The 12435-nt window shown below is 54.3% G+C and overlaps 1 protein-coding gene across 3 annotated transcripts in view; it reads left to right on the plus strand.

The window, feature by feature from the left end:
- The window catches only part of SLC35E2B (solute carrier family 35 member E2B), a 36168-nt gene that overhangs the window by 13900 nt on the left and 9833 nt on the right, over positions 1-12435 (plus strand). For 2 of the 3 annotated variants that reach the window (XM_017882501.1, XM_017882503.1), the window contains exons 2-7: positions 2585-3044; positions 3223-3358; positions 3834-3961; positions 7763-7883; positions 8611-8664; positions 9028-9100. In XM_017882501.1, coding sequence (XP_017737990.1) covers positions 2723-3044; positions 3223-3358; positions 3834-3961; positions 7763-7883; positions 8611-8664; positions 9028-9100 — 834 coding nt within the window. In that variant the 5' untranslated portion in view covers positions 2585-2722. Of the gene's footprint in view, positions 1-2140; positions 2182-2584; positions 3045-3222; positions 3359-3833; positions 3962-7762; positions 7884-8610; positions 8665-9027; positions 9101-12435 lie in introns of those variants that run through there. The other variant, XM_017882502.1, reaches the window with a different exon arrangement.

Here is a 12435-nt window from a genome sequence, read left to right on the forward strand (position 1 = left end):
AGCAGAGAGGGGACGGGCCTCATTATGGGGAGCAGAGAGGGGACGGGCCTCATTGTGGGGAGCAGAGAGGGGTCGGGCCTCATTGTGGGGAGCAGTTTTGCCTGGAACGCTGAGTTTCTCAGATGGAAACTAGGCGGACAGACTGTTCTGGCGGGAGCGAGGTGCGCGGCCGCATGCGGGAAACGCGTGCCTTTGGAATTCCAGGTTTGCCTCGATGTCAGGTGGGACGTGACTGGCATCGTCTGCCCCGCCCGGAGCCCGGTGTCCTGTTCGTGGCTCCTGGGGTGGGTTCTTGAGCGTTGCCTCCTTGCCATGTAAATGAATTTGGTTTTAGAAACTCGCTGCTGGTCGCAGAGTCTGCATAGCAGACCAGTCAAGGTGGGAGGGACAGGGCAGGAGCCATGAGGCCCAGTGAGGTGGGGAGTGAGATCCCGGCCTGCGCTGCAGAGCCCTGTCCCCGCTGCTCTGTCCTTGTGTTTCTGCCGCACCCTTTGTTGTTGGATTTTCACCTCAGGAAAGCCAGGTAGCTGCTCCACCCCAGCCACGGCCCATCCGTCCGGGTAAAGGGCACAAAGTCTCCTAGCTCCCTGGCTCAGGGTCCAGCCAGTGCTAGCTCCACGGAGGCTGCAGCCCACGGAGATTTAGCTCCCAGCTCATTGTCACCCCAAGCTGAGCCGTGGGACCGTGCTGCTGAACAGGAATAAGGGAATGGTGTCTCTGTGGAGATCTGGCACTGTCAGTGGCCTGAGGAGTGGATGCAGTCGCCTTCTGTTATTCTGAGGCTGTGGGAACTGGTGGAGGGGCTGGCCTCGTCCCCACTGAGGCCTGGGGTGCCCTTGGAGGCAGCTGTCCTGGTGCACCGAGGGGTCAGGGCACACATGGGTGGCCTGGGAGCATCCAGGTGGCACTGAGCTAGCGGTGTGGTGGGCAGATGGGGAGCCCTGGGTGCACAAACACACAGACCAGGGGAGGGGAGGAGAGAGGGGACGGCGGCAGAGGCCCTGGCGTTGCCCCACTGGGGAGAGGGCAGGAGCACCTGTTCCCGGGTGTGGAGAGGCCGAGTTTCAGGCACCTCTGAGCACTGCTGGGCAGGTGAGCTGGGGAAAGGCCGGCCTGAGCACCTGGGGAAGTCTCAGTGGGGAGGGGCGGAGTACGTCCCTCAGTGTGAACACAGAATATATATACAGATAGCACGCACGCAAGTGCGTAAACATAAACCTAGAAGGAGATCGTGGTGAGGCGGGAACCCCAGTTTCCCAGGGGAGAAGTAAGAGGAGGAGGGGTCCTGGGTCGGGCAGCATGGCCGGCACCACATGCTCCCAGAGCGCTGCGTTGGTGAGACAGGATGGGTGCCCCTTCAGATGCACAGCCACCCCGAAGTAGGAAGAGAAACCCAGGTGTGAGAAACAGGAAATCAGGGCTGCCTGAGCGCTGGGGTTGAGACCTGGGGAGGTGGGGTCTCGGTGCTGCGGAGTCACTGTGGCACCTGCGCAAAGCCCGAGCTGGGGAGAGGATTCCCACCGGCCCTTGGAAGGAAACAGGCTGTTCTGACCTTCCCGGAGCTTGTGGGAAGGGAGGGGTGTCTCGCCTGAAAAGCCACAGTCACCTGAGCGTGAGGTGGGTGTAAGTGTGGTTTTGTACCACGGGGTCTGTCTAGAGAGTGGCATGGAATTAGTCCTGGGGCACCTGGCAGCGGCAGCCACAAAGCCCATCAAGAAGGTGCAGCTGCCAGCCAGGGTGTGAAGGACCCACAGCCCCAGGTCTGCCAGGAAGGTCAAATGTGCCTGGAAACTGTCTCCCAAGAGCAAGGACCTGCCAACATGTACAGAGAAAATGAGATTCAATTGCTAAAACTCTCTGGACAGTGAACGATTGCATTTTCTTTTTTTTTCTTAAGACAGTCTCACTCTTGCTGAGGCTGGCATGCAGTGGCACCATGTCGGCTCACTGCAACCTCTGTCTCCTGGGTTCAAGCAGTTCTCCTGCCTCAGCCTCCCGAGTAGCTGGGATTACAGGCGCCCGCCACCACGCCCGGCTAATTTTTTTTTTTTTTTTTTGAGACAGTCTTGCTCTTGTCACCCAGGCTGGAGTATAATGGTGCCATCTCAGCTCACTGAAACCTCTACCTCCGGGGTCCAAGCTATTCTCCTGCCTCAGCCTCTCAAGTAGCTGGGACTACAGGTACTTGCTACCATGCCTGGCTAATTTCTTTTTGTATTTTTAGTAGAGACGGGGTTTCACTGTGTTAGCCAGGATGGCTATGATCTCCTGACCTTGTGATCTGCCCGCCTCGGCCTCCCAAAGTGCTGGGATTACAGGGGTGAGCCACCGCACCCGGCCCCGCCTGGCTAGTTTTTATATTTTTAGTAGAGATGGGGTTTCGCTGTGTTGGCCAGGCTGGTCTCGAACTCCTGACCTCAGGTGATCCACCTGCCTCGGCCTCCCAAAGAGCTGGGATTACAGGTGTGAGCCACCGCGCCTGGCCCAGTTGCATTTTCAGAGTAATTTTAAATTGGTGGTTGAAACCTTTGAGGACATTGAATGTTCAAAACGGGTAATATGTTTCCCTTTCTTACCGTTTTAGTGTCTGCTTCTGCGCTTTGCCTGGGAGAGGCCCTGGTGGCCTCATTCCTGGCGCCCGGAGTCCCTGCTGCGGCCCCACCCCCAGGCGGTCCCGGTTGCCCAGCCTGGAGGTAAAATCGCTCCTGGCGGTGGCTTCAGCATGTCGTCCTCGGTAAAAACCCCAGTGCTGGAAGAGCTCGTTCCTGGCTCTGAGGAGAAGCCTAAAGGCAAGTCTCCTCTCAGCTGGGGCTCTCTATTTGGTCACCGAAGCGAGAAGATTGTTTTTGCCAAGAGCGACAGCGGCGTGGATGAGAACGTACTGACTGTCACCATCACGGAGACCACGGTCATCGAGTCAGACTTGGGTGTGTGGAGCTCACGGGCACTGCTCTACCTCACGCTGTGGTTCTTCTTCAGCTTCTGCACACTCTTCCTCAACAAGTACATCCTGTCCCTGCTGGGAGGCGAGCCCAGCATGCTAGGTAGGCGGCGGCTTGCGCAGGGTGGAAACCAGCTGCCTGCGACCCCACAGGGAGCAGCCAGCAATGCCCTGGGAGGGCGTGGGGAGCCCAGGTCAGGATGGGAACCCAGGGGTGGAGCCCGCTGCAGGTGCGGGAGGGGTGATTCTCCCTCTTGGCTTTGGCCCCCTCCCTCCCGCAGGCGCGGTGCAGATGCTGTCCACCACGGTTATCGGGTGTGTGAAAACCCTCGTTCCTTGCTGTTTATATCAGCACAAGGCCCGGCTTTCCTACCCACCCAACTTCCTTATGACGATGCTGTTTGTGGGTCTGATGAGGTAAAGAATCTCACGCTTTGGTTGAGTATCTCTTTTTCTTTAAATGTAAAGTCCCTGTCTTGTTCCTAGAGCAGGGACTCTGCTGGCTGGTGAGTTTTCAGTGCAGATTTTTAGAAGCGTCAGGGCTGTCCAGATTTCAGGACACCAGGTGAATGTGAATTCGTGGCTCTCACTGCCTCTTGCGCAGTCAGCTTCTTTCCAGGCTGGTGGTCGCGGGACAGGGTGCCTCCTTGTCTCTGGGGCATTTTCACAGGGTGGCGGTTGTCACTTCACGTTGGGCGCAGTGCCATTTCCTGGGGGCTCGACGTAAAGCGTCGCAGAGGTGGGTCCAGGCACCACGTTGGTGGTGAGGAGGTGGGCGGAGAGGGGCCGACGTGCCCATTGACCGAGCAAGCCCCTTGGAGAGAGAGCGTGCCCAGTGGTTGCAGGTAGACAGACTTGTTCTAAGGTAATGGTGCTTTTTGCTAATTTTTAGGTTTGCAACTGTGGTTTTGGGTTTGGTCAGCCTGAAAAATGTGGCGGTTTCGTTTGCTGAGACGGTGAAGAGCTCCGCCCCCATCTTCACAGTGATCATGTCTCGGATGATTCTAGGGGAGTACACAGGTGAGACTCCTGGGCCCCGCCATCCCAGGCCTCCATCCGCGGTGTCCGGCTTTGCCACCTCCCATGGGGCTCTGCCGAGAGGACCACTCAGAGCGGGGCCCACACTGGCAGTGCCTTCACTTCTCTCCGGAAACATTTTCCCCACGGTCACATGTGCGGGGGTGTCTTGGAGCCTGGTGTCTGCCAGGTCTTCTCACACTGGCATGCGGAGGTCAGGGCAGAGTTGTACCTCATGGCCCCAACTGGATGGGGAGACAGTTGGGGACTGGGCAGATTCCTGGCAAGCAAGATGACCGCAGGTGCCAATCACTGACCGGAAGAGGATGGGCGGGGCCGCCTTCGGCCAGCATCACACAGGTGGCTGTGGCTCCTGGTGTATGGGCGAGCCTGTGCCAGCACCTCACAGCCTCCCCAGCACCTGCCACCATAGGCCTCTCCTGGGCCCCAGCCCCTGACCTCAGCTGCAACCCAGGCTCTTGCCTCTCCCACCTCTTAATGACTCACAGGTGATTTCTAGCGACATGTAGGCTCCACGTCGCATACCCAGTGTGGCTGCATGAAGACAAGCGAGGGACAGAGGCACCCACAGAGCATGGCGTCTTGCACGGAGTGGGGGGTGGTGTGTGCACACGTGTTCGCCTGTTTAAGAAATGACGAGATCTTAAGACCAAGGCAAATGTCTGCCTGCCTTGGGGGACGGGAGGACCGCGGCCGAGGGTCCAAGGCGGGGTTGGGCTTGCCCCACGTGCACTTGAGACCCGCACACACGTTTAGGTGATTATAACAAAATCAAAGCTTAAAAGTCAACCCCTTTTTTGTTTTTGTTTTTTTGTTGTTGTTGTTTTGAGGCACGGTCTTGCTCTGTCGCCAAGCTGGAGTGCAGTGATGAGATCATGACTCACTGCAACCTCTGCCTCCCACTTAGGCGATCCTCCCACCTCAGCCTGTTGGGTAGCTGGGACCTCACACGTGTGCCACCATGCCCAGCTAAGTTCTGTATTTTGTGTGTGTGTGTTTTTTAAACTGTGAATATACGTTAGTCATTTTTCTTACAATTGAAACTTGAAACTCTGGGGATTCAGAATTAACAGGCTTGCCTGTGAGCTTCTTACCGACACCAGAAAAAGTTCCGACCTTGGGTTTCACATTGTTCTGCTGGGCTTTGTCCGAATGAACCCTTGTGAGCTGCTGCTGTCATTTTCATGTGGATTCTCCTGTCCACAATTTCACTTGGGAAGACTAAGTCCTCAAGGATTGTGACGTACGCGGCTATCAGACCGTGGATCCTGGGACACTTTTGCTTATTTTTTGTACACCTTTTTTGAGTTGGTTTAGGCAGAATTCTCCTGTAAGCAATAGACAGCATATTTCCCAGTGAACTTTTTCTTCAATTCATGTACTAGCCAGACCTGGATTTTCTGGAATGATTTCAGTGGCAGAACAGGAACAAAAACTATGATAACTTCCTTTTTTTTTTTTTTTTTTTTGAGACGGAGTCTGGCTCTGCCGCCCAGGCTGGAGTGTAGTGGCACGATCTCGGCTCACTGCAAACTCCGCCTCCCAGGTTCTCGCCATTCTCCTGCCTCAGCCTCCTGAGTAGCTGGGACTACAGGCGCCGCCGCCACGCCTGGCTAATTTTTTGTATTTTTAGTAGAGACGGGGTTTCACTGTGTTAGCCAGGATGGTCTCCATCTCCTGACCCCGTGATCCGCCCGCCTCGGCCTCCCAAAGTGCTGGGATTACAGGTGTGAGCCACTGCACCCGGCCCTTTTTCTTTTTTTCTTTTTTTGAGATGGAGGCTTGCTCTGTCATCCAGGCTGGAGTTCAGTGGCGCGATCTCGGCTCACTGCACCCTCCGCCTCCTGGGTTCAAGCGATTCTCCTGCTTCAGCCTCCTGAGTAGCTGGGATTCAGGAGACTGCCACCACACCCAGCTAATTTTCGTATATTTAATAGATACGGGGTTTCACCATGTTGGCCACGCTGGTCTCGAACTCCTGACCTCGTGATCTGATCTCCCACAGTGCTGGGATTCCAGGCATCAGCCGCTGCGCCTGGCCTATGATAACTTTCTGACCACCAGCGACCTCCGTTTCCCTCGTTGCTGTGATAATCAGCTCCCTGAGCTGAGCCCTGACGTCCGAGTTTATCTCCAGCTCCAGAAGAACCTGAGAAGCCAAGAACAGCAGGGCCAACCCTCAGTGCATGTCTGAGCACCCCCGGCCTCATGTGTGTTTTATAGAGATGGGGTCTCGCTATGTTGCCCAAGCTGGTCTTGAACTCCTTGCCCCACGTGATCCTCCTGCCTCGGCCTCCTAAAGTGCTGGGATTATAGGCATCAGCTGCTGCGTCCGACTTTAAAAAGCAATCCTGAAAATCATCAACGAAATGACACAGAGCAACCTTGTTGCCCATCAAGCCATGCGGAAAGGACCTGTTTATTTCCAGCAAATTTAAAACGTCGATTTTACCTCCAGCCATGGTAGATGAGATATTAGAAAACCAACTCTCTTGCTGACAACAGTGAGAAAATCTTGATACCATTTAGCAAAAAGAAGTCTGTGGGGGAGGCGCTGGAGAGTGACGGAGGTGCAAGGGCCTGAGGCACCCAGCTTCCAGAGCCTTGGGCAGCCCAGAGAGGTGGCCCTGTCTTAAGGCACCACCCTGCCCAGTGCATTTGCTAATGGTTTCTGAGCAGAGCAGTCTCCTGGGGCTGAAGGGGCACAAGCTGGAATGGGCGCCCCACCTTGGGGACCCCCAGACTTCAGACCTTCAGCTGGGATGGGAATCAGGTGCTGGATAAAGGCGCCTATGATGCCCCAGCTGCATGTCACCAGCAGCAGCAAGTCCTCCCTGAAGGGTGAAACGCCATTCAGTCGCCCGTTTTCTCGACAAATTTCATAAATGTTGTCTGTGATTCAACCAGTTTCCAGCAGAAGACGAGACCAGGTGATGGCAAATGAGAGGACGCCCCTGTGGCTGGAGCCTGCCAACACGGACTCAGGTCCCTCTGCTATGCCAGGGTCTCAGCCAGGCCACATCTGCGGGTTTCCCACATTAACTTGACTCATTTCTTTTTCTTCTTTTGAGACAAGGTCTCATTCTGTCACCCAGGCTGGAGTGCAGTGGCGTGATCACAGCTCACTGCAGCCTCGGCCTCCCCCGCGCAGGTGATCCTCCCACTGCAGCCTCCCCAGTAGCTGGGACCACAGGCGTGTGCCACCACACCCAGCTAATTTTTGTATTGTTTGTAGAGGTGGGGTCTCCTTGTTGCTCAGCCCTGGGCTCAAATGATCCTCCTGCCTCGGCTTACCAAAGTGCTAGGATTACAGGTGTGAGCCGTGTTCCGTGGATTTTTTAAAAATCCTTCACGTAAAAGTGTTTTGTTATGTTTCAAAAGGAGCAGAAAAGCATCAGCTCAATGTGGGCGCACCCCTCCCGGCCCCCAGACTCTCTTTCTCTGCAGTTCCCAGGGGACCATCTTCACACTCACGGTTTCACATGCGCATTCACAGAACCAGGAAGGTTTCTGGAGCTCGCCCGCCCGTGGCTGGGGCTCAGCCTCTGGGAGGCGCATCTCATGCAGAGTGAAAGGCGCCACTTTTGCCGTGGGGACGGGACTTGTTCGCAGACATGGACTTTGATTTGCTTTGTCTTACAATGTGAAGGAACTGACAAGTATTGTTTTTGAATTGAAGGAAGCGTCCGTTCCTTTCATAAGAGGGAATGGAAACAGCCTGGCCCTCGGGAGGGAGCTTCCGCCCGGCGGGTCAACCACTCACAGGGGCTGTCCTCTCGCCAGGGCTGCTGGTCAACCTCTCCCTCATCCCAGTCATGGGCGGGCTGGCGCTGTGCACAGCCACTGAGATCAGCTTCAACGTCCTGGGGTTCTCGGCCGCACTGTCCACCAACATCATGGACTGGTGAGTCACAGGGAAGGTGGGTGTGAGGGGGACGAGACCTGGTGCTCCCTTGCCTGCATCTGGGTGTGTGGATTCTCAGATGAGCTGAGAATTCCTCCTGTGAGCCAAAGCAGGTGCGTCCTATGCTGCGCTTTCCTAAAAAGCAAAACAGGCCGGGCGCGGTGGCTCACGCCTGTAATCCCAGCACTTTGGGAGGCCGAGGTGGGCGGATCATGAGGTCAGGAGATCAAGACCATCCTGGCGAACACGGTGAAACCCCGTCTCTACTAAAAAATGCAAAAAACTAGCCGGGCGTGGTGGCGGCGCCTGTAGTCCCAGCTGCTTGGGAGGCTGAGGCAGGAGAATGGCATGAACCCAGGAGGTGGAGCTTGCAGTGAGCCGAGATCTCGCCACCCCACTCCAGCCTGGGTAACAGAGCAAGACTCTGTCTCAAAAAACAAACAAAATCTGTTGGGCGTGGTGGCTCACACCTGTAATCCCAGCACTTTGAGAGGCTGGGGCCAGTGGATCACTTGAGGTCCACCAAGTTGGAGTTGGAGACCAGCCTGGCCAACATAGTGAAACCCCATCTCTACTAAAAATACAAAAATCAGCCAGGCATGATGGTGGCACCACTGAGGTCTGGTCATTGTCGCCGTCGCTCCGTGTGAGCGCAGACATCTTGTCCCCCTATGTTCCGTGCTGAGGACTAGTATTGATGCATAACCTCTTCTTTTGTTTATTCTAGTTTGCAAAATGTTTTTTCGAAAAAGCTTCTCAGCGGGGACAAATACAGGTTCTCGTAAGTATTACTCGTCAGTGAAATCTCCAGGTCATAAGACGAAGAGGACTTCCTGCCCGCTTTAAGAGTCAGAACACCCCCACAGACCTGACTCCCTTCCTGTCTGGCTTGGGTGGTCTTTACAAGTACCTTGTCTAAGCTCGGGAGGGACCCGCCTGTTTCTCAGCCGCTCCCTTGAGCCCCTCAGCCAGCCTGGTGTGCGTTTGCGTTTTCATTTCTGGGAAGCTGCAGCAGCCCTCGTCCTGCCTAGAGAGAATGAACGTCTTGTGGGCTGGGGTGCCTGGGTGTTCGTGCTGTGAGGAGCTGCGTGTGGACCCGGCCTCTCCCGACACGCGGGGGCCCAGCATGTTCTGTTGCCCACAGGGCCCCGGAGCTGCAGTTCTACACCAGTGCCGCCGCGGTGGCCATGCTCGTCCCGGCCCGGGTCTTCTTCACGGTGGGTTTCAGACACAGGTGTCCCGTCCTTACTCGCCCGGCTGCCTTATCTGGTGATTCAGGGGCAGAATGACTTCCCTTTCCAGGCCGTGTGCTGGCTGTTCGTGCCCAGCTCCGCCGCGGGCCCTGCTCAGCTGAGTTGCTCTGGGAGCCACTCGGGGTTTGCAGCTCAGATTTTTGTGTGAAGACTTTTATTCTGTTTATTGTTTGTTCTGTTTTGATTCTTCATCATTCAACTTGACGGGGCTTTTAGGCTAGCTTAAATTCTTTTTTTTTTTTTTTTTGGAGACGCGAGTCTCGCCCTTGTCGCCCCGGCTGGGTGCAAAAAAATGGGGGGGGGCGGATCTCAGCTCACTGCACAGCTCCGCCTCCCGGGTTTACGCCATTTCCTGCCCGCCTCCCGAGTAGCCTGGGACTACAGGCGGGCCGCCACCTCGCCCGGCTAGTTTTTTGTATTTTTAGTGAGACGGGGCTTTCACCGCTTTAGCCAGGATGCGTCTCGATCTCTCTGACTCATTGATCCGGGGCCCAGCCTCGCGGCCTCCCAAAGTGCTGGGATTACGCCTTGAGCCCACCGCGGCCCGGCTAATTTCTTTTTTTTAATCACAAAACCTTTTTTTTTTTTTTTTTTGAGACGGAGACTCGCCTCTATATCCCAGGCTGGAGTGCAATGGCGTGATCTCTGCTCACTGCAAAGTCTGCTTCCTGGGTTCACGCCGTTCTCCTGCCTCAGCCTCCCAAGTAGCTGGGACTACAGTTACATGCCACCACGCCCAGGCAATTTTTTTTTTTTTTTTTTTTTTTTGAGATGAAGTCTCGTTGCCCAGGCTGGAGTGCAGTGGCACAATCTGGGTTCACTGCAACCTCCGCCTCCGGGTTCAAGCGATTCTCCTGCCTCAGCCTCCCGAGTAGCTGGGATTACAGGTGCACACCACAACGCCTGGCTAATTTTTGTATATTTAGTAGAGAGGGAGTTTCACCGTGTTGACCAGGCTGGTCTCCAACTCTTGATCTTAAATAATCCACCCGCCTCGGCCTCCCAGTGCTGGACAGGCGTGAGCCACTGCATCTGGCCTAAATATCTTTTTCTTTTTTTTTTAGACAGAGTCTCGCTCTGTCGCCCAGGCTGGAGTGCAGTGGCACCATCTCGGCTCACTGCAAGCTCCGCCTCCCAGGTTCACACCATTCTCCTGCCTCAGCCTCCTGAGTAGCTGGGACTACAGGCACCCGCCACAACACCTGGCTAATTTTTTTGTATTTTTAGTAGAGATGGGGTTTCATGATGTTAGCCAGGATGGTCTTGATCTCCTGACCTCGTGATCCATCTGCCTCAACCTCCCAAAGTGCTGGGATTACAGGCGTGAACCACCGTGCCCGGCCCGTGTTAACTATTTTTAAGTGTAAAGCTGAGTGGCCATCACCATCACCCATCTCCAGAACTCTCTTCGTTTTGCGAAACTAAACCTTTGCCCTCATTCAGTACTCCCCATTCTCATCCCCCAACCCTGGCACCCCCATTCCACTTTCTGTCTCTGAATTTGGTGCCCCTAAAGACCTCATACAAGTGGAATGAAATCAGTCTGTCCTTCTGTGTCTGGCTTAGCTCATGTAGCATGGTGTTTTGGTGTTTCGAGGTTTACATGTGTTGTTGCATGAATCAGTTTCTTCCCTTCGTATTTTTTGAGACTGGGTCTTGCTGTGTCACCCAGGCTGCAAAGCACTGCAGCCTCATAGCTCACTGCAGCCACGGCCTCCCAGGCTCAAGCGATTCTCCTGCCTCAGCCTCCCAAACAGCTGGGATGGCAGGCATGTGCCACACCTGGCTAATTTATTTATTTATTTTGATTTTTTGAAATGGAGTCTTGCTCTGTCACCCAGGCTGGAGTGCAGTGGGGCGATCTTGGCTCACTACAGCCTCCACCTCCTGGATTCAAGTGATTCTCCTGCCTCAGCCTCCCGAGTAGTTGGGATTACAGGTGTGCGCCACCACTCTGGCTAATTTTTGTATTTTTAGTAGAGATGGGGTTTCACCATGTTGCCCATGTTGCAGTGGCACAATCTGTGCTCACTGCGGGCTGGTCTTGAACTCCTGACCTCAAGTTATCTGCCCACCTCGGCCTCACAAAGTGCTGGGATTACAGGTGTGAGTCACCGTGTGCAGCCAGTTTTTTATTTTTTGTATTAACAGGGTCCTACTGTACTGCCCAGACTGGTCTGACTCCTGGGCTCAAACCTCAGCTTCTCAAAGGTGGCTCCCACCTGGGATGACAGGCGTGAGCCCCAGCGCTCCGCCTTTTTTTTTTTTTTTTTTTATGAGATGGTGTCTTGCTGTGTCGCCCCACCCAGGCTGGAGTGCAGTGGCACAATCTCGGCTCACTGCAAGCTCCTCCTCCCGGGTTCAAACCATTCTCCTGCCTCAGCCTCCTGAGTAGCTGGGGCTACAGGCACCCGCCACCTCGCCTGGCTAACTTTTGTGTTTTAGTAGAGATGGGGTTTCACCATGTTAGCCAGGATGGTCTCGATCTCCTGACCTTGTGGTCTGCCCGCATCAGCCTCCCAAAGTACTGGGATTACAGGCGTGAGCCACCGCGTCCGGCCCCTTTTTTCTTTTTTAAGGTTGAATAATACTCCACTGTGTGGGTAAGACCACATTCTGTTTATTCATCCATCCATTGTGGGTTATTTCTGCCTTTGGCTGTTGCAAATAATTCTGTAGTGAATGTGGGGATGCAAATATCCCTTAGAGACCCTGCTTTCAATTCTGTTTTTTAGTATCATTTTTAATAATAGGTACCTCTTTATTAACTCATTAAATAACAAGATCTAGCAGTAAGCATATTATCTATGGTAGTTTGATGTAGTGATGAGGGTAAACAGTATTTCAGGGTATCAGCAACAACTGCTAACAGGATATGAAAGTATCTGTAGTTTTTTTTTTTTTTTGAGACAGAGTTTCACTCTTCATTACCCAGGCTGGAGTGCAGTGGCGCAATCTCAGCTCACTGCAAACCTCCACCTCCCGGGTTCAAGCGATTCTCCTGCCTCAGTCTCCTGAGTAGCTGGGATTATAGGCATGCACCACCACACCTGGCTAATTTTTGTATTTTTAGTAGAGATGGGGTTTCACCATGTTGGTCAGGCTGGTCTCAAACTCCTGACCTCAGGTGATTCACCTGTCTCGGCCTCCCAAAGTACTGGCATCACAGGCGTGAGCCACTGCGCCTGGCCTATCTGTAGTATTATAGTTTATTCCCAACATTCATAATTGAATGAAATGCTGAGCTTCAAGTAAAGGTTAGTAAAGATAAAGATGCTGCCGGGCGCGGTGGCTCAAGC

The sequence above is a fragment of the Rhinopithecus bieti genome, unplaced genomic scaffold (assembly GCF_001698545.2).
Source record: "Rhinopithecus bieti isolate Rb0 unplaced genomic scaffold, ASM169854v2 scaffold_13351, whole genome shotgun sequence".
In the NCBI taxonomy this organism is placed as follows: Eukaryota; Metazoa; Chordata; class Mammalia; order Primates; family Cercopithecidae; genus Rhinopithecus; species Rhinopithecus bieti.